The 22,264-nt window shown below is 42.6% G+C and overlaps 2 protein-coding genes across 2 annotated transcripts; both read left to right on the forward strand.

Moving 5' to 3' along the window:
* Positions 1 to 429: 429 nt before the first annotated feature.
* LOC129855246 (leucine-rich repeat-containing protein 24-like) lies at positions 430 to 12,876 on the forward strand. The gene is made up of 5 exons (XM_055922681.1): positions 430 to 1,070; positions 6,965 to 7,157; positions 7,550 to 7,828; positions 8,040 to 8,208; positions 8,413 to 12,876. Exons 2-5 carry the CDS (start codon positions 7,005 to 7,007, stop codon positions 9,543 to 9,545), a joined length of 1,734 nt encoding a protein of 577 aa, XP_055778656.1. The 5' UTR covers positions 430 to 1,070; positions 6,965 to 7,004; the 3' UTR covers positions 9,546 to 12,876.
* A 3,359-nt stretch (positions 12,877 to 16,235) lies between these two features.
* On the forward strand, positions 16,236 to 20,877 carry LOC129855249 (G2/M phase-specific E3 ubiquitin-protein ligase-like). Its single transcript, XM_055922686.1, has 4 exons — positions 16,236 to 16,502; positions 17,023 to 17,168; positions 17,884 to 18,128; positions 18,335 to 20,877. Exons 1-4 carry the CDS (start codon positions 16,245 to 16,247, stop codon positions 18,616 to 18,618), a joined length of 933 nt encoding a protein of 310 aa, XP_055778661.1. The 5' UTR covers positions 16,236 to 16,244; the 3' UTR covers positions 18,619 to 20,877.
* The last annotated feature ends 1,387 nt before the right edge of the window (positions 20,878 to 22,264 follow it).

Raw genomic sequence — 22,264 nt, forward strand, 5'->3', positions numbered from 1 at the left:
CCTAGAAATGGCTTCTCATCTCAATATCCTGAAACTCTAGGACACCACCAATGTCTGAATGTTAATGTTACAATTCGATAACTCAAGACAGTTCAATTATTAATTTGCCTTTGTATCCAGGGATATTTTTGTTGTGTTTGTCTCCACTGACAGTGGCTGTCACATTTGCCCAGTAGGCCTATATTGACACAAACCTAATGCAATTCAACTGGTTAATTTCCTTGATCACATTACACATTCATTGTATTTGTCTCTCTTGAAGGAATGTAAGGATCTAGTCATGTACCATCACCTACTATCCTAAACCATAATGGTTACAATCTTCCTGCTCCTTAAAACAGATGAGATAATACTATTGTTATTATAGTGCAATAATGTGGATAATGCTTTTAGTGATGAAGACATAGACCGTTAATGTTGCCATAATGAAGGAAAGACATGACTAACGGAAAAGGTGTGTGACGGAGACTTGCTCTCTGTCGCGCGTGTGATGGAGAGACAATGGTATCTAAGATATTTAGTTGGTAGGAACATCGGGGAATAGATCAGATATAACAAAAGTCAAGAAGTAAACAAAGCAAGTGTTTAACAATTCAACTGTAGCGCTATTATGTGATCGTGCATTTGAGAGAGGAGGAAGGGAGGGGCTAAAGACCACGAACGCACTGAATTGGATGACACCGTGCGGGCGCAAGAATAACATATAATGGAATTAAAGGAAAAGGAGATATTCTGATTAATCAAAATTGTTTTTTCTTTTTTGGAATACAAATCTGTCGGCTTGAAGCTTCTATTTTCGAGGTTGGACATCTACTTTAGCCTGCAAGTATCGGACATTTTACTATGATGCGGGGCCCTCGCTGTGCAATGATAAAGGCTCGACAGTAGCCTTGGACAATGTGTTCAAAACGTCTGATGTGTCTTTTGCCGAGGAGATCCTGTTAGAATATGGCCAAATCTATAGGAAGGTGTCGGTGTGCTTCTAATCGAAATAACGCGCTCTTCGCGCTCTTTCGAGCTGATCCATTCGAAATTGGGCGATTGTAATTGTATAGGTCCTTCCTTGTCTGGTATGTGACCGCCGATGATGACTATTTTTCTTTAAGAACCACTGATATAATGTGGACTGGGCAATGTGTAGCCAAATGTTTATGCATTGTTATCCCAGTGTAGGCTGTTTGATATATCGATTTATTATGGTAGTGTGTTGTAGGCTAACTGATCAGCTTGCACAATATAAATAAGAGCAACCATGACAGTAATGAATTATGATAAAACAATGCATTATTATTTATTAATTATTATTTATTAGCAGTAGGCGTAATGGTATTACTAATATTATTATTATTGTCGTTATTAGTTGTAGAATCCAAGTAATGGTGGCTGTATAGATATTTGTCTAGGCCTAGATAAGCGTCATCTCATAAATATGTCTGCTATGATACCGTTTTGGCATATTCTCATTCTCTGACTTATTTGCCGAGTTACAATAGGCTACAAACCAAAACAGTCAGGAGAATCAGAGCTTAGAGGCCTGGTCATGAATAAGCTACTGTTATAAAACATATAAATGCAACGAGCCATGCTGTATGTCACTTACCGATTCCCCTGGAGCTGCATCACAGCTCTTCAGGAAAGCCTCCAGACCCTTGCTAGGTGTCAGGCATATTAGAGGAAGATGTATGCTCACTGCCAGGTCACTTCCTGGAATTGATCTCACCTTCTCCAAGGAAATGGTCTGCTCATCGCTTAACACAAGCTTGTACTTCCAAAGCTGCCTGCAGCAGCCTATGTTTGGAGAGAAGGCAGTGGAATCTGCCTAATAAAGGCTCCTCAGTATTTTAGTATCTTCCTCAGGAGCGTCATGCACCAAATATTGTATAGGGGGCACGAAGTAGAGTAGGCCTACGTGCGGTTGGAGGGGAAAGGGTGTTTTCGGAGAATTTAGCATTTATCAAACACCTGAAACAACTTTTTCCTGCAATCTAGAGCCATAATCATTATGCCTAATTCTATTCTACAGGGGGTGTCATTATGAGTGTAGTAAATCACACATTTCAATATACTGCACTAACATGCCTCGGATATTACATCCAAATTACAACACAGTACACGGGGATCATAACATACATCATCAATACAGGCACATATCATAATTAAGGCACAAATATCATGATATTATTATAAGGTGACATATTACATTTAAAACAAGTATTTTTCTACTTGTCTAAGCATACCTCTTGAGCTGTCTGTGTCCACCTGACAGGTGGTTCTTTTTTTTTAAAGAAACTACAATGAACACAAATATGAATGCAACATGCAACAATTTCAAAGTGTTACAGTTCATATTAGGAAATCTGTCAATTTAAATAAATAAATTAGGCCCTAATCAATGGATTTCTAATGACTGCGCAGGGGAGCAGCCATGGGTGGGCCTTGGAGGGCATAGGCCCTCCCCCCACTGAGGAGCAAGGCTTTATTACATACGGAAATACTCCTCAGCACCACCACCCCCCTCAGACAATCCCGCACGTGAAGAAGCTGGATGTGGAGGTTCTGGGCTGGCGTGGTTACACGTGGTCTGTGGTTGTGTGGCTGGTTGGCAGTACTACCAAAATCTAAAAAGCAACGTTGTAGACAGCTTATGGCAGAGAAATTTACATAAAATTCTCTGGCAACAGCTCTGGTTGACATTCCTGCAGTCAGCATGCCAATTGCATGCTTCCTCAAAACTTGAGCATTCTGTGGCATTGTGTTGTGTGACAAAACTGCACATTTTAAAGTGGCCTTTTATTGTCCCCATCACAAGGTGCAGCTGTGTAATAATCATGCTGTTTAATCATCTTCTTGATATGCCACATCTGTCTGGTGGATTGATTATCTTGGCAAAGGAGAAATGCCCACTAACAGGGATGTAAACAAATTAGTGCACAACATTTAGGATTAAAAAGCTTTTTGTTCGTATTGAATATTTCTGTGATTTTTTATTTCCGCTCATGAAACATGGGACCATCACTTTACATGTTGCATTCATATTTTTGTTTAGTGTAAATATGCATCTCTGCAAAAATCTGGGTAAAAGATTGAAAGGAATGTGAGTCTTATTCAGCAGGGGTGGAACTTTCACTGGGGACATTCTGAAATTGCATTTTTGTCCACTCCAGTTTTATTATTGGAATGTGATACAAAACTATGCAACTGTGTGCTTTAGGACCATGCGGACGCCTCCAAGCGTCTGTTCGAGTGTTAATCTGACTGGATAAAAAATAATAATGATAATAATTAATAAGGGTGTTATTCAGTACATTTAGTAATTACTTGCTTTTCTGAAGTTTAGCAACCTTGACAGCAGGCATGCCAGCTAAGATAGACAAGCTACTCTAACGGCTGATATCCTGAAATTACTTGGTAGCTAGTTATGAGGTTGGAAGATTGGGAACCAATCTGGCTAGCTAAAGCCGACTTCATAAAATTGCTGCTAGGTGGCTAGTATTACAGAGAACGAATAAAACATTTTTGTTTTATTTATTTATCAAGAAGGAATCAATAAGCTGAAGAACTTGATAAAATTAATTTACAAACATACACTACATGACCAAAAGTATGTGGACAGACACCTGCTCGTCAAACATCTCATTCCAAAATCATTGGCATTAATATTGAGTTGGTCCCCCCTTTGCTGCTGTAACAGCCTCCACTCTTCTGGGAAGGCTTTCCACTAGATGGTGGAACATTTCTGCCGGGACTTGCTTCCATTCAGCCACAGAAGCATTAGGGAGGTTGGACACTGATGTTGGGCAATTAGGCCTGGCTCGAAGTCTGCGTTCCAATTCATCTTAAAGGTGTTCGATGGGGTTGAGGTCAGGGCTCTGTGCAGGCCAGTCAAGTTCCACACTGATCTCAACAAACCATTTCTGTATGGACCTCGCATTGTGCACGGGGGCATTGTCATGCTGAAACAGGAAAGGGCTTTCCCCAAACTGTTTCCACAAAGTTGGAAGCACAGAATCGTCTAGAATGTCATTGTATGCTGTAGCATTAAGATTTCCCTTCATTGAAACTGAAGTCTTTGAAAGCCAAGTTAATAAACAGATCACTGACCATTTCGATTCCCACCGTACATTCTCCGCTGTGCAATCCGGTTTCCAAGCTGGTCACGGGTGCACCTCAGCCACGCTCAAGGTACTAAACGATATCATAACCGCCATCGATAAAAGACAGTACTGTGCAGCCGTCTTCATCGACCTGGCCAAGGCTTTCTACTCTGTCAATCACCGTATTCTTATCGGCAGACTCAACAGCCTTGGTTTCTCAAATGACTGCCTCATCTGGTTTACCAACTACTTCGCAGACAGAGTTCAGTGTGTAAAATCGGAAGGCCTGTTGTCCGGACCTCTGGCAGTCTCTATGGGGGTACCACAGGGTTCAATTCTCGGGCCGACTCTTTTCTCTGTATATATCAACGATGTCGCTCTTGCTGTGGGTGATTCCCTGATCCACCTCTATGCAGACGACACCATTCTGTATACATCTGGCCATTCTTTGGACACTGTGTTAACTAACCTCCAAACGAGCTTCAATGCCATACAACACTCCTTCTGTGGCCTCCAAATGCTCTGAAACGCTAGCAAAACCAAATGCATGCTTTTCAACCGTTCGCTGCCCGCACCCACCCGCCCGACTAGCATCACTATTCTGGACGGTTCTGACTTAGAATACGTGGACAACTACAAATACCTAGATGTCTGGCTAGACTGAAAACTCTCCTTCCAGACTCATATCAAACATCTCCAATCCAAAATCAAATCTAGAATCGGCTTTCTATTTCGCAACAGAGCCTCCTTCACTCACGCCGCCAAACTTACCTTAGTAAAACTGACTGTCCTACCAATCCTCGACTTCGGCGATGTCATCTACAAAATAGCTTCCAATACTCTACTCAGCAAATTGAATGCAGTCTATCACAGTGCCATCCGTTTTCTTACCAAAGCGCCTTATACCACCCACCACTGCGACCTGTATGCTCTAGTTGGCTGGCCCTCGCTACATATTCGTCGCCAGACCCACTGGCTCCAGGTCATCTATAAGTCTATGCTAGGTAAAGCTCCGCCTTATCTCAGCTCACTGGTCACGATAACAACACCCACCCGTAGCACGCGCTCCAGCAGGTATATCTCACTGGTCATCCCTAAAGCCAACACCTCCTTTGGCCGCCTTTCCTTCCAGTTCTCTGCTGCCAGTGACTGGAACGAATTGCAAAAATCGCTGAAGCTGGAGACTTACATTTCCCTCACTAACTTTAAACATCAGCTAACCGATCGCTGCAGCTGTACATAGTCCATCTGTAAATAGCCCAATCTACCTACCTCATCCCCATATTGTTTTTATTTACATTGCTGCTCTTTGCACACCAGTATCACTGCTTACACACCATCATCTGCTCATCATCATCTGCCCATCTATCACTCCCGTGTTAATCTGCTAAATTGTAATTACTTTACTACTATGGCCTATTTATTGCCATACCTCCTCATGCCATTTGCACACACTGTATATAGACTTTCTTTTTTCTATTGTGTGATTGACTGTACGCTTGTTTATTCCATGTGTAACTCTGTGTTGTTGTTTCTGTCACACTGCTTTGCCTTATCTTGGCCAGGTCGCAGTTGTAAATGAGAACTTGTTCTCAACTAGCCTACCTGGTTAAATAAAGGTTAAATAAAAAAATAAAAAGGGGCCTAGCCCCATCCCTGAAAAACAGCCCCAGACCATTATTCCTCCTCCACCAAACTTTACAGTTGGCACTATGCATTCGGGCAGGGAGCGTTCTCCTGGCATCCGCCAAACCCAGATTTGTCCGTTGGACTGCCAGATGATGAAGCGTGATTCCTCACGCCAGAAAACAAGTTTCCAATGCTCCAGAGTCCAATGGCGGCGAGCTTTACACCACTCCAGATGACGCTTGGCATTGCGCATGGTGACCTTAGGCTTGTGTGCGGCTGCTCGGTCATGGAAACCCATTTCATGAAGCTCCCGACAAATGGTTCTTGTGCTGACATTGCTTCCGGAGGCAGTTTGGAACTCGGTAGTGGGTGTTGCAACCGAGGACAGACAATTATTACACGCTTCAACACTCGCCGGTCGTGTTCTGTGAGCTTGTGTGGCCTACCACTTCGCTGTGGAGCCGTTGTTGCTCCTAGATGTTTCAACTTCACAATAACAGCACTTACAGTTGCCCGAGGCAGCTCTAGCAGGGCAGAAGTTTGATGAACTGACCTGTTGGAAAGGTGGCATCCTATGACACGTTGAAAGTCACTGAACTCTTCACTAAGGCCATTCTACTGCCAATGTTTGTCTATGGAGATTGCGTAGCTGTGTGCTCGATTTTATACATCTGTCAGCAACGGGTGTGGCTGAAATAGCCCAATCTAATTTGAAGGCGTGTCCACATACTTTTGTATATATAGTGTACCTCATGCGAGTCCTGCCCATCATGGGTAGCTCAAATCAAATCAAACGCTGTGTGTTTGTAACTCTACACTCTCTACCCTCATCCACTGATGATAGGCTAAGGCACGTACACCTTGGGAGAAACCACTTAGGGTATTTTTCCCCCTCTGCAAAATACCACTGACAGATATTTTTATAAACAGTAATGATAAAATGTGGATTTAAAAATGAAGTGTTAGTAGTTCATTTAACATCAGAACATTTTTATAACAGGACAAATCTTAAGGGACACGTGCCCTTGGGCCCCATATGGGAAGGATGCCTCTGCTCTTGTGATACTGTATTGTAACCTCGCAGCCAGGCTGGCAGCATGCAACATTAGTACTGATACTTGCATTTTATTTATGGGCTCAGGCAGATCATTTGGAGTGCAATACAGCAGATATTGTAAACAAAATTATATATTTAACCAGTTTCCTCTTCCCTCTCTAACCCTCCATCTCTCCCTTCTCAGTCTGCTGGTCTCTCTCTAGGATCTCTGTCCTATTGGTGCGATGGCCTTCTTCTTTCTGGCTTTCCTGATCTTATCTGTCCACACCCTCCTATCCATTGGCTGCCCAGTGGGATGTCGCTGCTACAGCTTGACTGTAGAGTGTGGCTCTATGGGCCTCCGGGACATCCCCTCACACGTCCCACCCTCCACACAGGTTAGCCATGATGACTCAATATGTCTACCACATACATCTGATTCCTAGACCCACACCCACATAGGCCACCACCCCCCACACAATATAGCCAGTCTTGAATTATCCATACACTTATCTTCTTAGAGAGTTTACAGGGCGGCAGGTAGCCTAGTGGTTAGAGAGTTGGGCTAGTAACCGAAAGGTTGCTAGATCGAATCCCCGAGCTGACAAGGTAAAAATATGCCGTTCTGCTCCTGAACAAGGCAGTTAACCCACTGTTCCTAGGCTGTCATTGTAAATAAGAATTTGTTCTTAAGGAGGGCAAGATCTGGTTAAATAATAAAATATCTTGCCTGGTTAAATAAAGATGGTGTTGTGCTTTCCCTGTACTTCTGCTCATCTATTGCATTTAGACCATCTTCCTCCAGGACAATGCTATCGGGCAGATCAATCTATCTGACCTCTCCCAGCTGGGCCTTCTGCAATGCCTGTATCTGCAGAACAACAGTATCGCAGCACTGGAGCCTGGGGCCTTTCAGAGCCAGGGTAATCTTCTGGAGCTGGCCCTCAACGGGAACCGCATCCATCTAATCACAGGAGACATGTTCAGAGGCTTGGAGCACCTCCGTATCCTCTACCTGGCAGGAAATGACATCACTCGCCTACAGGACTATACCTTCAGAGGCCTACTGGTCAGTCCCCATATTATCAGTCACTCAAGTTAATGTTTTGCTAAATCAATGCTTTTCTTTACTGCTCCCTTCCTCCCTTGTAAACAGACCATGTTTGTCCAGATAGTTGTCTAGAGTTTCAACACAACAATCAACGCATCAACATCAATGACTCCCTCTACATTATATCACTATTCATTACTAATAATGATTACAATCCCTGCTTCCGTAGCGTCTTCAAGAGCTTCACCTGCAGCAAAATAACATTGAGATGCTGGGAGACCAGTCTCTAGTTGGTCTGTCCTCTCTTGCCCTCCTTGACCTCAGCCGGAATAACCTGCACACCATCGGCCCTGCCACCCTACGGCCCCTCGTCAGCCTGCAGGTGCTGCGTGTCACAGGTAAGGGGAGCGCCAAGAGAGAGGACATGGGGTGGGGCTGTGGAACCATAAAAGAAGCATACAATAAATATCCTGCCATTGTTCTTAAGCTAGAATTACCTCCTAACTTTGTCTTAATTGTGTCATTGTCCTGTCACATCCTTTTTCATCCTCCTTTGTTGACTTGGCCACACCCACCCATCACATGATCATTTCCTACTGTAGACAATCCGTGGCGTTGCGACTGTGCCCTGCACTGGCTGCGCAGCTGGATTGATGAGGAGGGCCAGCGCCTGCTGAGCTCGGCCGAGAGACGCTTGGTGTGTTCCGAGCCGCCCCGCCTTTCCCACCTCAGCTTGGTGGAGGTGCCTCTCAACAGCCTGGTGTGTATCCCCCCTCTGGTGCAGCTGGAGCCACGCCGCCTGGCCGTGCGCCTGGGTGAGAGCCTACGTGTCTCCTGCCATGCCTCTGGTTACCCCCGGCCGCAGGTCACCTGGAGGAAGGTGTCCCAGGGCAAGGTGCAACTATCCCCGCGGGGGCTGGTGCAGGACCTGGGCAGTGTAGGGAGCATGGGGGCTGAGGATGCAGCACACACAGGGCGGGTGAGACTCCAGAAGGAGGATGGGGAGCGCTTCGATCCAGACACAGGCAGTGGAATGCTTTTCCTCAGCAACGTGACGGTGTCTCACGCCGGGGTGTATGAGTGCGAGGCCTGGAACGCTGGAGGGGTGGCCCGTGTGACCTTTCAGCTAGCAATCAACTCCTCGTCCTCTTCTGGTTGGTCCCCCGCCTCCTACGCCCCATCCTGGCCTCGTCTGCGCGCCAATCGGCCAACATCGTCAGACGTGAGGCGAGAGCCCCTGTACGCCCTTGGCAGCATGGCCTTCAGCACACTGGGAGCTGCTACACAGACTGCCATCGCCATAGGGATCTCCCTACTGGCCCTCACTGCCCTTCTCCTGGTGGCCATGATCTACAGCCGGCAACGCCAGCGGCAGAAGGACACAGATGACAAGGAGGAAAGCATACTCTATGTCAATGATTACTCAGACGGACCAACAACCTTTGCCCAGCTGGAGGAGTACCGCGATGAGCGCGGGCATGAGATGTATGTTCTTAACCGCGCTAAACCCATCATCCCACCTTCCACCACAGCTGATACCACCACCCCGGGGGACCAACAGCAGGAAGCACTGTCTCCCACAAAGCCCCAGATGGAGCCCGATATACGGACAATGAGAAGGATCGCAGGGGAGGGCGTGGAGGCAGAGACGGTGACAGCCGAGTCAGAGGGCTTGTTTCTGAATCACACAGGGTTGTTCCTCGACTCACAATTTGCATATGAGATCCACTGCTGAAGGCCCCCAGGAGGACGTTCACTGTGAGCCAGCCCAGAGTGCTTAATGTCACTTTTCAGATGGATGTCCCTCTGGTGACCAAACCTCTAGACTGCAGATCAGATATGACAATGAGAGTTCAGATTAATCATAAATCCTGATTGCTCTGGTTCCAGAGTGACAAGCTTGAGTAGCAGTGAGATATAAAGACATGCCAGGAGAGGTGCCGCCGTCAACCAAAACCCCCACTGTACTGTACCTTACTGTGAGCTGACAAAATGTGTCTTATGTCATGTTGATTAACTCCAACTTGAAACTATAGTTATCATATTATGGAGAAACCATTAGTGGAGTGAGTCACGTGTAGTGGAAATAACCTTATTATGATTCTACTGTTTTACATCAACTAAACTGTGTTAGGGGCCTAAACAGGCTCCCTTGGCTGTATGCTGAGAGGTTGAGAATTTAATGAGTAATGTGTATCGTAAGTCTATCGTAAAATACTTCTTTGTGACAGAATACTGACCTAACCAGATCCTCCGTTTTCTAGTCTACAGCCATTGTCTTCGGTCAGATGGCGTCATTCTAACGCAACACACGTCAGTGGAGACGGCCGTTGCGCTGACGCAAGACATTGGTCTACAGCATAATATTCCTTCCAAAGATTTCATCAGTCAAACAACGGTATACAGTCAAACAAGTTCTCTCTCATTCAGGTCCTGTTCATTTAATTATAGTGCCTTGCAAAAGTATTCATCCCCCTAGGCGTTTTTTCCTATTTTGTTGCATTACAACCTGTAATTTAAATAGATTTTTTATTTGGATTTCATGCAATGGACATACACAAAATAGTCCAAATTGGTCAAGTGAAATGAAAAAATGACATGTTTAAAAAAATATATAATAATTACAAACGGAAAAGTGGTGCGTGCACCAGTTGTGGAGAAGTAATCATCAGGGTTGGGTTCTAAAAAATTATCTGGATCTTTGAACATCCCATGGAGCACCATTAAATCCATTATTTTAAAAAATTTGAAAGAATATGGAACGACAACAAACTTGCCAAGAGAGGGCCTCCCACCAAACCTCATGGACCAGGCAAGGAGGGCATTATTCAGAGAGACAACAAAGAGACCAAAGATAACCCTGAAGGAGCTGCAAAGCTCCAGAGCGGAGATCGGAGTATCTGTCCACAGGACCACTTTAAGCCGTACACTCCACAGAGCTGGGCTTTGAGGAAGAGTGGCCAGAAAAAAAGCCATTGCTTAAAGAAAAAAATAAGAAAACGCGTTTGGTGTTTGCCAAAAGGCATGTGGGAGGCTCCCCAAACGTATGGAAGAAGGTGCTCTGGTCAAATTGAGCTTTTTGGCCATCAAGGAAAATGCTATGTCTGGCGCAAACCAAACACCTCTCATCACCCTGAGAACACCATTCTCACAGTGAATCATTCTGGTGGCAGCATCATGCTGTGGGGATGTTTTTCATCGGCAGGGACTTTGAAACTGGTCAGAATTGAATGATGGATGGCACTAAATACAGGGAAATTCTTGAGGGAAACCTGTTTCAGTCTTCCAGAGATTTGAGACTGGGACGGAGGTTCACCTTCCAGCAGGACAATGACCCTAAGCATACTGCTAAAGCAACACTTGAGTGGTTTAAGGGGAAACATTTACATTTCTTGGAATGGCTTAGTCAAAGCCCAGACCTCAATCCAATTGAGAATCTGTGGTATGACTTAAAGATTGCTGTACACCAGCGGAACCCATCCAACATGAAGGAGCTGGAGCAGTTTTGCCTTGAAGAATGGGCAAAAATTGGAGCTCCCTCCAGTAACCACGAGCACAACTGTTCCTTGATTTTAACTGGCGGTTTTATTCTGTAATTTTAGTCAGAATTATCTATAAAGTAAACTATAAAGTAAATGAAAATACAGCTAAGCACTCTTACAACATTCTTGTCTTATGAGTGACTTATTAGCTTGATATGACTCTGAAGTGCTTACATACATAAAAACAGTTTAGCCTGAGATATAACAGATTAAACACATGAATAAGGGAATATACCTCATTGGCTGTTTATTACAGAAGGGAGGAAATCCAAAACTTAACACTTCTTATTCCTGGCATAAACTCACGCTTCATCCTTAATTATTATAACGTTACCATCCTAACATACACATTTCAACTGTTACGAACTACATCTGAAGACATGAAAAACCTATCTAACACAGCGTGGGATTGCCTTCACTCCAAAAGTGCCCTGCTATGATAATAATCCCCGTTATAACAGTTCTTAGCCATGTAGTTCCGCTTGTCTTACCATTTCCCCCGCATAGCGAACACGTAAACAATTCAAACAAAAACAACGACATATACAATTAACTTGTCAGTTACAAAAATCCTAGTGGCTAGATGTGCCAAGCTTATAAAGACATATCCCAAGAGACTTGCAGCTGTAATTGCTGCAAAAGGTGGCTCTACAAAGTATTGACTTTGGGGGTGACTAGTTATGCACGCTCAAGTTTTCTTTTTTTTGTTGTTGTCTTATTTCTTGTTTGTTTCACAATAAATAATATTTTGCATGTTCAAAGTGGTAGGCATGTTGTGTAAATCAAATGATACAACCCCTCAAAAAATCTATTTTAATTATAGGTTGTAAGGCAACAAAATAGGAAAAATGCCAAGGGGGGTGAATACTTTCGCAAGCCACTGTATATTGGTGACAAAATATATATACAACAAAATGTCAACATGCATTAACTGAAGATGAGGAGACGTATTACGTTTGAGGGCATTATCAGAAATCCTTCACCTCCTTTAACTTTAAATTAATACCTTTTTAAATCCATGAAATTACTGTAGGGCTCAGCTTTATGATGAAAGTATTTTTGTCGCTTGTACTTCAACATGTTTTTTAGTTGACAAAACAAGGCCTAATGTGATTCAATGTTGATTTGTTTTAAGATAAAGTGTTCAATAGCTTTTAGCCAACTGTATTTCCAGAATGGGGTTAAGTTAAGGAAAAGGGTTAGGGTTAGGCTTAGCTACAATCCTACAGTTGTCAACAACTGTTGTCCAAGTAGATAGAGCTGTTGGCCAACGCCATCTTTCAACAACGATAGAGACGTTAACAAACCATCTGTGGCGACAAATCATCAGTATATCATAACACTGGACATTGGTGTGTTTGAGGCGGGAAGAGTGAGAAAAGCCGTGCAATCTGGTATTAGAACACTGGATTGTCCTCCCCTTGTAAAACTGAATTTCAATGCATTTATTTAAAAATGTATATATATTTGTGGTTTATATTTATTGTGTTTTATTCCTTTTCCAAATAAATACAGTTAGGAAAATGGTCTCTGTTGATGTTTCAGATGGAACTATATTGTAATCCTTTTGTCTACTTGCCCATTTGTTCAAACATGTCTAAAATACAATGCTCCATGTAGCCTACAATTCTCAATTAAACCAATCCCACAATGTAAGGAAATAATGGAGGCCCAAAGCCTGCCATGAAATTAGGCCAGTTATTAATTTATTGTATGTAAACTGATTTTGATTTCAATGCAAGAGTAGGCCAAAGTGAAGTGTTTATTTTGCAGTGCGTGTTTGATTGATCTGTCCCATATTGAATGGGCACATAACAGCCCGTTTCAGACCACAATTCATGACAACATAATTGGAAGTCAGCATGGTTCGGTAAACGCACCAGAAGTGGAACAAAAGACGAATAGGCTACGGAGATTATTGGATTCATTAATGAAGGGGCATGCGTTTGATTCGCTTCTATTTATAGAGCCAATGCAAAGCGCACAAGCAGCGAGAAGAGAGGAGGAGACGTGCACTCGGATATACTGTACCTATCGACGTCTATTGATCAGGATTTTGTCAATATTACGATATGCCTAGCGTCTTTCGCAAGGCATACACAGGAATCTCTTGGAACACTAACCTTGTGGTCTCCAACTTGTTGTATATCTGAATTGTGCATTATAATGGGGCCTTTTGGCTGTCTTGGGGTGTGGACTGCCTTGAGTGATCATCATAAATCCTTACTCAATTTGAGTAATTATTGTCTTATTAATAGTCATGCTGATTATTCAGGAGATGAGTCATCTCATAGAATTTAATAGAATATATACACATGATTTAAGATAGGTAGGCATTTATAGGCATACGGGTGCTCTAAATTAGATTGTTTAGATTGAACATCATTATGTTAATAGATTTAGGCAAATTTTGAACTGGACATGTTGAGTCAAAATTAACCCATTTCCTTGCTTTCAGACATGTTTGAAGCTGAACAAGCTATATAATAGGATGAAATGTAAACATTGATCAATCAGACCAGAGCACAAAGGTCATTTGAAAGGTTTAAGAAATTCCACTCACAAGATCAATGAGAATGGATTCAATTTAGAAGGTGATGGGTTGTGCAATGCTTGTCTTTTGTCTCTTTTCATGCAAACATCCACCCTTCCCAGGAACAACCACTCAGAGCTGGAGAGGCATAAAGTAGGTGAACGTTTTGGACAAGCAAGTCAGAAGGAGAGAGGATCTGCTCCAGTCATGATTTTGACAGAGGACATAGAGATGGACCTGTTTTCCGTTATAGGCACGTTTGCTGTGCCATTAGCAGTAATTCCGCAATACCGACAGGAGACAACGGTAGGTAACGCAGCCATTTAGGCAGTTGAACAGGTCAAATCAACCTCTGATCCTCTATGAATTATTGTTATAGATCAACATACTACTGAGTCTGACCATGGTTAGGTTAAGTTACATTTTAGATTATACTTACTCTGCATCTTTCTCTCTCCTATAGAGACAACAACCTGAACACCCCCTAGTTCCACTCCCGTTGGAGGAAGATGATATAGAACCACCTAAACAGCAGAGGGAGACTGTTACACCTGCAAAGATTGAGAAAGAATATATACCAAGGATTACAAACAACACCTTTGAGAGCATTGAGATTGAAATGGAGATGTTTCCGCCCTCTGGCTTGACTGAAAGTGATGTGGTGGAGATCACTCCAGATGACCCCTCTGTCATGACCAGGGTAAGGACCCCAATCATTGTGTCGTTTATGACCTTTAAATTTGCATGCCTGCAAATAAATCCAAGAAATGTTACATTTCACACACTCAATTTAGAAATTATAAATCTAGAATATGATACATTTCATTCCTTTTATTCAGACACCAGAACCAGTTGTCCCAGTCTCACCAGAACCAGTTGTCCCAGTCTCGCCAGAACCGATCCGACCAAGCAAACTGAAATGGAGGAGAATCACACCAGGGAAGACTTGTTTGGTGGTTAAAGATGTGATCTGCCTGCCACAAGGTCACTACCTGGCTCAGGAGGACAGGCACAGTGTCCCCAGAGGCCAGGAGAGGGACGAGCTTGCTGCCATGGGCCTCATCGCTAGGATAACCATAGACAAGTCCTGGCTCCATCATGAAATGGAGAGCCGCCTTGCCTCTCTGTTCAGGAGCCGCTTCTTCAGTGGACGCGAACAAAGATTCACCTTCACATACCTTCAGGTGATTACAGTGGAGGATCAAACACTTGGCATACTAACTCTGATACAGCACCACTACTGATCGCGGGACGCAACTACTCAGTGGTGCATCTGTACATTAAGTACTTTTGTCTCTGTGTCCCTACCTGCATTCTGATTTAATATGTAAACCGTATTTTTCAGTGTCTGCAGGGCTCTCGTGTGCTGTTTGTTCCAGACACCCCACCACAGTTCTCCTGGAGTGGGGAACAAGTGTTGCGGATAGCAGGACATGGCCCCCTTTATATTCTCAGTCACTATGATTTCATGAGCTTTGAGGTAAACGGATAATAATTTAAATAATGAATGTGATTTATCTTTTATAAATGTATTTGCTGTGCAATCATTGGAACATTTATGAAGTCTTTGTTGTTGTTATTGAATAGATAGAATGTGAGTGGCCAACAAACATCGCACCAGTAATTAACAGGTATGTATATTACATTCGAACTGGATCTTTATCAATGTCAGTGCAATTTATTTTAATGACTCAGCATTGTTTATATATGATCTCAAGTGAACTCATAACAAAACACTTTACTGTTCACTTAACCAATGCTCTAATGCCCTGAAATGTTTTTAATTTAGTCATGATTTCTTGGTGGATGACAATGAGGAGGAGGAGGAGGAGGAGGAGGAGGAGGAGGAGGAGGAGGAGGAGGAGGAGGAGGAGGAGGAGGAGGAGGAGGAGGAGGAGAGAAGTGTAGAGTCTCCCCTGCCTGTCACCACTGATAAAGAGGTAAGCTTGGTGTAACATTTGGTAAAACATGTAGAATTCTGTATCTTTATGAGATAGTTTTTATGTTTTAGGTCATTTTGGACCTGGTCACCATCCTCCAAACATACAGAGAACAAAACTCAATGCCTGACATCCAAACACACATGTATGTGAGGCGGAGAGACATCTTCAGAAGTGCACTCAAGGTGATGAGGAAGAAGTCATTCTCCATCAAGACAACTCCTCTCTTCCACTTCCTAGGAGAGGATGTGGATGACTATGACGGTCCTTTGAGAGAGTTTTTCAGGTGAGTTCTTACTGCTCTCCCTTTTCATTTACACTATACAATATATTTGTTTGCCCCCTTCATAACAGGAAATTATTTAGTTGTTCACTTTGACATGCCCTAATGCAATCGATTCCTTTTTTCTAGACTCATCATGTTAGAGTTGCATGAGAGCGGTATCCTGGAGGGTCGCCCGGGGCATCTGCTGTTTGCCTACGACCAGGCTGCCCTGGAGGAGAGGAGGTACTACGCTGCAGGAGTCATGGTGGCCTGGTCTCTGCTGCATGGTGGTCCTGGACCATGCTGCCTACACCAGTCCCTCTACCAGCTCATGTGTGGCCAAAGCCCTCCCCTGGAAGACTTCAACTGGATGGACATCTCTGATGTGGATGTACAGATGAAACTGCAACAGGTACAACACAAGACATAATCAAATCACTACCAACCTTTTCTTTCTTTTGGTGTACCCAATCCCTGTTCCTAGCGGTACTGGGGCGCCAGGTCTAGGTCCAAGAGGCTTCTAAACAGATTCTACCCCCAAGCCATAAAGACTCCTGAACAGCTAATCAAATGACTACCCAGACTATTTGCATTGCCCCCCCCCCCCCTTCTATGCTGCTGCTACTATCTGTTATTATCTATTTATAGTCACTTTAATAACTCTACCTACATGTACATATTACCTCAATTACCTCGACACCCCACATTGACTCTGTATCAGTACCCCCTGTATATAGCCCCGCTATTGTTATTTACTGCTGCTCTTTAACTATTTGTTATTCTTGTCTCTTACTTTTTGGGGGGTATAAAACTGCATTGTTGGTTAAGGGCTTGTAAGTAAGCATTTCACTGTAAGGTCTACACCTGTTGCATGTGACAAATAACATTTGATTTGATTTGATTCTGGGTTTGTGATTGATTCTTTTTTATAGGTCAAGAATTGCACTAGCATCCAGAGTTTGACTCCAAACCTGTGTGAATGGATTGCAGGTTGTGGAATTCCTGATATCTACAGTGCCGAAATCAAAGACATGCCCTACATCTATACCTGGGTTTTAAGGCACTGCATTTATCACAGGTAGGATATACTTTTTTATTGGTCATACAGATGTAGGATCTTAATTAGATCACTATTTTGTTGCTGAGAATTATACTGCACTGCACTCTCCAACGCTTTAGGTCGCCATGCTCTCGCGTCTCAGCCGGACTGACAGGTTTCCTGTGCCTCAGCAAAGGTGACCGGTCTGCTCCTGATCCCCGCGTCAGGGAGGGGGTTTTGTCACGTGTGCGGCCTCTAGGTCACCAGGCTGCTTGTTATAGCGCACACCTGTCACCCCTATTACGCGCACCTGCTCGTCATCACTCACCTGGACTCCATCACTTCCCTGATTACCTTGCCTATATATGTCACTCCCTTTGGTTCCTTCCCCAGGCGTTATTGTTTCTGTTTCCTGTCTGCGTTGTTTGTGTTTCTTGTTTTGTTTATTAAATTATGCACTCCCTGAACTTGCTTCCCAACTCGCAGCGCACTCGTTACAGATGGCCTAACCAACCATCAAGCAACATTATGGACTAAACGTTAATGCAGGATCATTAAAACGTTAACGTTATGGACTAAACGTTAATGCAGCATCATTCTGCTGTGCCAGTATAGGTCAAATTAAGAACCTACATCTGTATATTTTTTGAACACCTATTCAACATTTGGTCATCTTGCTTTTCCTCTGCTCTTACGATCATATGGAATGCAACTATATGTTTGGTTAATATCACTGCTTGCTTTTTTTTTGCAGGGTGGCAAGCATGATCTCCCAGTTCACAGAGGGTCTGAACAGCTGTGGTGGCCTGTGGGCTATCATCAAGGCTCACTCTGCAGCCTTCATGCCTGTCATGACCAGGACAGAACACCCTCTCACCCTGCAACAGTTCAGAAGTCTGTTTGAGGTGTCGTGGAGTCCTCTCGAATCAACCATAGGCCTAAGACAAGCTGAGGAGACCACAGTCACCTCCTGGGAGATATTTCTGATCATGGTCAACGGTTAGCTGGGTATTTTCTGTTGCGTTGTATTGAATATTTCTAGAATTAATTAATTTTCGGTCAAGGCTCATGCATAGATCTAGATCACCATAAACGTTTTCCACTAATTCCTGAGCATAGCATAACAAGTATGTACATTAAAATGTAAGTTTCATATATTCTCAGCTTTTCGATAAAATGTTATCTGTTCTTGCATCGCTTCTCAGAACACCAGACTGCCTTGTCCTTTGGGAATCTACTGGCCTTCATCACAGGAGCGGATCAGATCCCTCTTTTGGGATTCCTAAGAAATCTCTGCATCAGATTCTATGACCAAGACCAGGGAATGTTCAGTGTCCGTTTACCACATGCCTCTACTTGTACTTTGGAGCTCTATCTTCCCCGAGGTATGGCCAGTCCTGGTGGGTTGAAGGACATGCTGACAAGAGCACTGCAAGAATCTTTAGGATTTGGAAATATTTATGCTGACAGTTCAGCTTTGAGCCAATGATCAATCCAACAAAAAACAATGTGGGAGGAATCGAAGCTTGAAAATGTTTGATAGATGAGGTAATCAATAATGCATGGTTTACCAGTCTAGGTGTTTTATTTGTTCTGCAAATTGTCATTTTCTCCATTACTAATGAGATTCTCAGCTATGGGTACAGTACATACTGAATGAGATTGCAAGATAAGGGCTGAATATTATTTCTGATATGCAGTTAATATGAAGAACATTCAACTGAATGCACATTTCCTTTTAATCTGGAAGTTTATTTACTTAATATTCTATGTATTAATATTTTAGATACGCTAAACTCAGTCATTTTTGTCAAAATTAATTAAGACCAAGACAGTGCCTATTAAGTCATCAACAAATAGTATTTGGTAATCATTTGAAAATAGAATAACAATACATTGCTAATTTTGATTATGACAAAATTGAGATGTAATTATGCATTGTAGAGATCGTGTTGATCTACAAAATGTGACTTAATAAAATATTTTTGATAACATGAATGAAACTCAAATTAGCAATATTTAATTGATTCAAGTGCAGCTAAATCACCAATTAGAGGATTAAATCATAATTATACCTTAAATGCCATCTTTACACACTGCTGGTAGTACGCCTAGATATTTTACTGTCCAAAAGATACCTTCATGGTGTTACTACTTTTATGTACAGTTCTTTGAGAAAGTATTCAGACCTTGACTTTTTCCCATTTTGTTACAGCCTTATTCTAAAATTGATTAAATTGAGGAAAAAACTATCTACACACAATACCCAATGATGACAAAGCAAAAACTGGTTAACTTCTCTGCGCTACGGATCCCTTTAGCGGGATAATTTTCCTAAACAACTGCTGAATTGCAGGGCGCAAAATATTACTAAAAATATTTATAATCATGCAATCACAAGTGAAATATACCAAAACACAGCTTAGCTTGTTGTTAATCCACCTATCGTGTCAGATTTTGAAAATATGCTTTGCAGCGAAAGCAATCCAAGCTTTTGTGAGTGTATCAATCAATGCTAGAACAGCTAGCCCCAAATTAGCATGGTCACGAAAGTCAGAAAAGCAATAAAATTAATCGCTTACATTTGATCATCTTCGGATGTTTGCACTCACGAGACTCCCAGTTACACAATAAATGTTATTTTTGTTCGATAAATATTACTTTTATAACAAAAAAATGCCATTTGGGTTGCGCGTTATGTTCAGAAAACCAAAGCCTCGTTCCGTTCGACAAAAATTCCAAAAAGTATCCGTAATGTTCGTAGAAACATGTCAAATGTTTTTTTATAATCAATCCTCAGGTTTATCAAACATAATCGATAATATTTCAACCGGACCGTAACCTATTCAATAAACGAGAGAAAGAAAATGGAGAGCTACCCCTCTAGCGCGCAGGAACTAATCAAAGGACACCTGACTACTTTTGAAAAATCTCGCTCATTTTTCTAAATAAAAGCCTGAAACTATGTCTAAAGCCTGGTCACAGCCTGAGGAAGCCATTGGAAAAGGAATCTGGTTGATACCCCTTTAAATGGAAGAAAGACGGGCAAGGAAACAGATTTTAAAAAAGAAAAAAAGAAAATCACTTCCGGGTTAGATTTCCTCAGGTTTTTGCCTGCAGAATCAGTTTTGTTATACTCACCAGGGGCGAAAATCTGAGATCAACCTTGGAGGGGACAATTACATTAAATTTTCTCAAGAGCAATTCCTGAGGGGGACACCAAAAGTAGTGCTGTCACACATAGCATACGTTGTTAAATGTATATTGAGGAACCATAATTCCTACAACTGGATAATTGATAGGTACAGTAGTTAACTGAAGGGTTTTCCCAACTTGTTCAAATGTTTAAATCATTATAATTCTACTACTAATAATAGTTATAGCAGTGCTCCTTACCAGTCCAGTATGTATGCAGGTATTCGTACTTACAACCAGCAATATCAAGAAAGGTCAGTAGGTGACAATGGTACTGTACACTGTATGGGTGTAGTTTTCATAAATACAATGAACATGGTGTGATCACATCTAAAATAATCTCCATTGAGAACCATCACAAAGTTGGTCTCCGTATTGAATTGACCTTTTAATTTGACTTTTTCTGATACATTTATATAGTCATTAAATATGTGCACCTGGCCTGAGTCTACAATATCTTTGCAAGAACAAAAAGCTTAAAATAAGTACAGTTCTAAAAGCAAAATAACTACTTCAATGAAAAACCCAAATAAATCAACCAAAATATCCTTCAGTCAGTGTCTCAACTCTTCCAACAGCAGCTATGGACAAGTATGTCGCACAAAGTATGCCATTTTAAATAAAATAACATGAAATAAATCATTTGTAAGTGTACTGAAAACTACTAAACAAAAGAACAACTATCAATTACACCATGGGTTCTCAAACAGGGGTCCATGGACTAATTGCAAGGAGTCCGTGAAATAAAAAAGTGTAATGAATGTAGTCAGTACCACAAGGTTTCCAGTAAGTTTACATATAATATAGAGGGGTGGAGGTCCCTGAGGACCGCTCAAAACCTTGCCTGCCTTGCCTCAAAATATGCAGGGGTTCCAGTACCCCAAAAAGGTTGAGAACCACTGCTATACACACTACTGAACAAAAGAACCGAGCATATGTTTGCGGGTTTCCTCAACAACACATCAGTTGGCACTTTCGCAATACCCTCGCCTGTTGTCTCCGACACCCTGTATAGCCCAATAAACTCCTTGTGAGGGACAAGGTCATGGTCAACATAACGCAGACAGACATTCTCCTGTTCAGCACCAGAGACATCTTGAGTACCATCAACAATTAATGAAAATTGTACAATCGGAAGAGACCTAATCTCAGCTGCAATGCCTCGAATGACTATTGGCCATGATGTTCAGAATTTCATTCTGTGCTTTGGGGCCTGTGTACATTGTGGTACGCTCTGTTAACCACTTCAGTAAAATGGGATCATCCTCTTCTGCCCTAAGTTTCAAAATCTGGTATAAATTCCCACTGTCATCCGTGTGGCCTCTAAAGGCTTGTCCCTGTCTTACTACATGCCGCACCGAACTAACAATTTTCATCAAGCAATGCCTTGCGGCATCCAGCTGTTTACCCCACGCGCTGGACATAACTGGACACTGATTGGATTTAGCTGGTGTGCTGTTACAATTACAAAGTAGCGGTGGGTTTGGCAATTTTGATGTGCTGTGAATTTTTCAATGCCTTTTCTCCAGTTCCTAAATCCTGCACTAATGAAGGCAGCATCAGCTCTTTGGCCAAAAGATGGCTGGCTTGAAAACCCTTGGCTACAGTGAAAACACAACACTCCTTTTATTGATGGATTATAATGTAGCCAGGGGAAATCGCGAAACCATCTCTCTTGAAACGTCAACACTCTGTTGGCAAGAGTTTGCGGTTCTATAAATTGTGGGTGTGGCTGATATGGTTTTGTGCCATCACTGTGGTAACTGGACAATGCTGTGCCACTGTCCCCTATACTGGTGCTGCTGGCAACAAGGGTGACACTTGGTCCTGCCGTGGCTGTGACACTGTCCTCTGAAGTCTCTCTTCCTGGCTCTTTCCCTTTCACCCCCCTAACTGACTCAGTCTGTCTCCTAGAAAATAAATAAGGTGTTTGCCGTACT

Source organism: Salvelinus fontinalis, chromosome 5, assembly GCF_029448725.1.
Source record: "Salvelinus fontinalis isolate EN_2023a chromosome 5, ASM2944872v1, whole genome shotgun sequence".
In the NCBI taxonomy this organism is placed as follows: domain Eukaryota; kingdom Metazoa; phylum Chordata; class Actinopteri; order Salmoniformes; family Salmonidae; genus Salvelinus; species Salvelinus fontinalis.

Excerpts from the sequence above, each read along its gene's own strand:
- LOC129855246 (XM_055922681.1), top strand. The coding sequence starts at position 7,005 with ATGGCCTTCTTCTTTCTGGCTTTCCTGATCTTATCTGTCCACACCCTC. Across the intron at positions 7,829-8,039 it reads ATACCTTCAGAGGCCTACTG|CGTCTTCAAGAGCTTCACCT; the intron begins GTCAGTCCCCAT and ends CTGCTTCCGTAG. Across the intron at positions 8,209-8,412 it reads GCAGGTGCTGCGTGTCACAG|ACAATCCGTGGCGTTGCGAC; the intron begins GTAAGGGGAGCG and ends TTCCTACTGTAG.
- LOC129855249 (XM_055922686.1), top strand. The coding sequence starts at position 16,245 with ATGTTAGAGTTGCATGAGAGCGGTATCCTGGAGGGTCGCCCGGGGCAT. Across the intron at positions 17,169-17,883 it reads AGGCACTGCATTTATCACAG|GGTGGCAAGCATGATCTCCC; the intron begins GTAGGATATACT and ends TTTTTTTTGCAG. Across the intron at positions 18,129-18,334 it reads ATTTCTGATCATGGTCAACG|AACACCAGACTGCCTTGTCC; the intron begins GTTAGCTGGGTA and ends ATCGCTTCTCAG.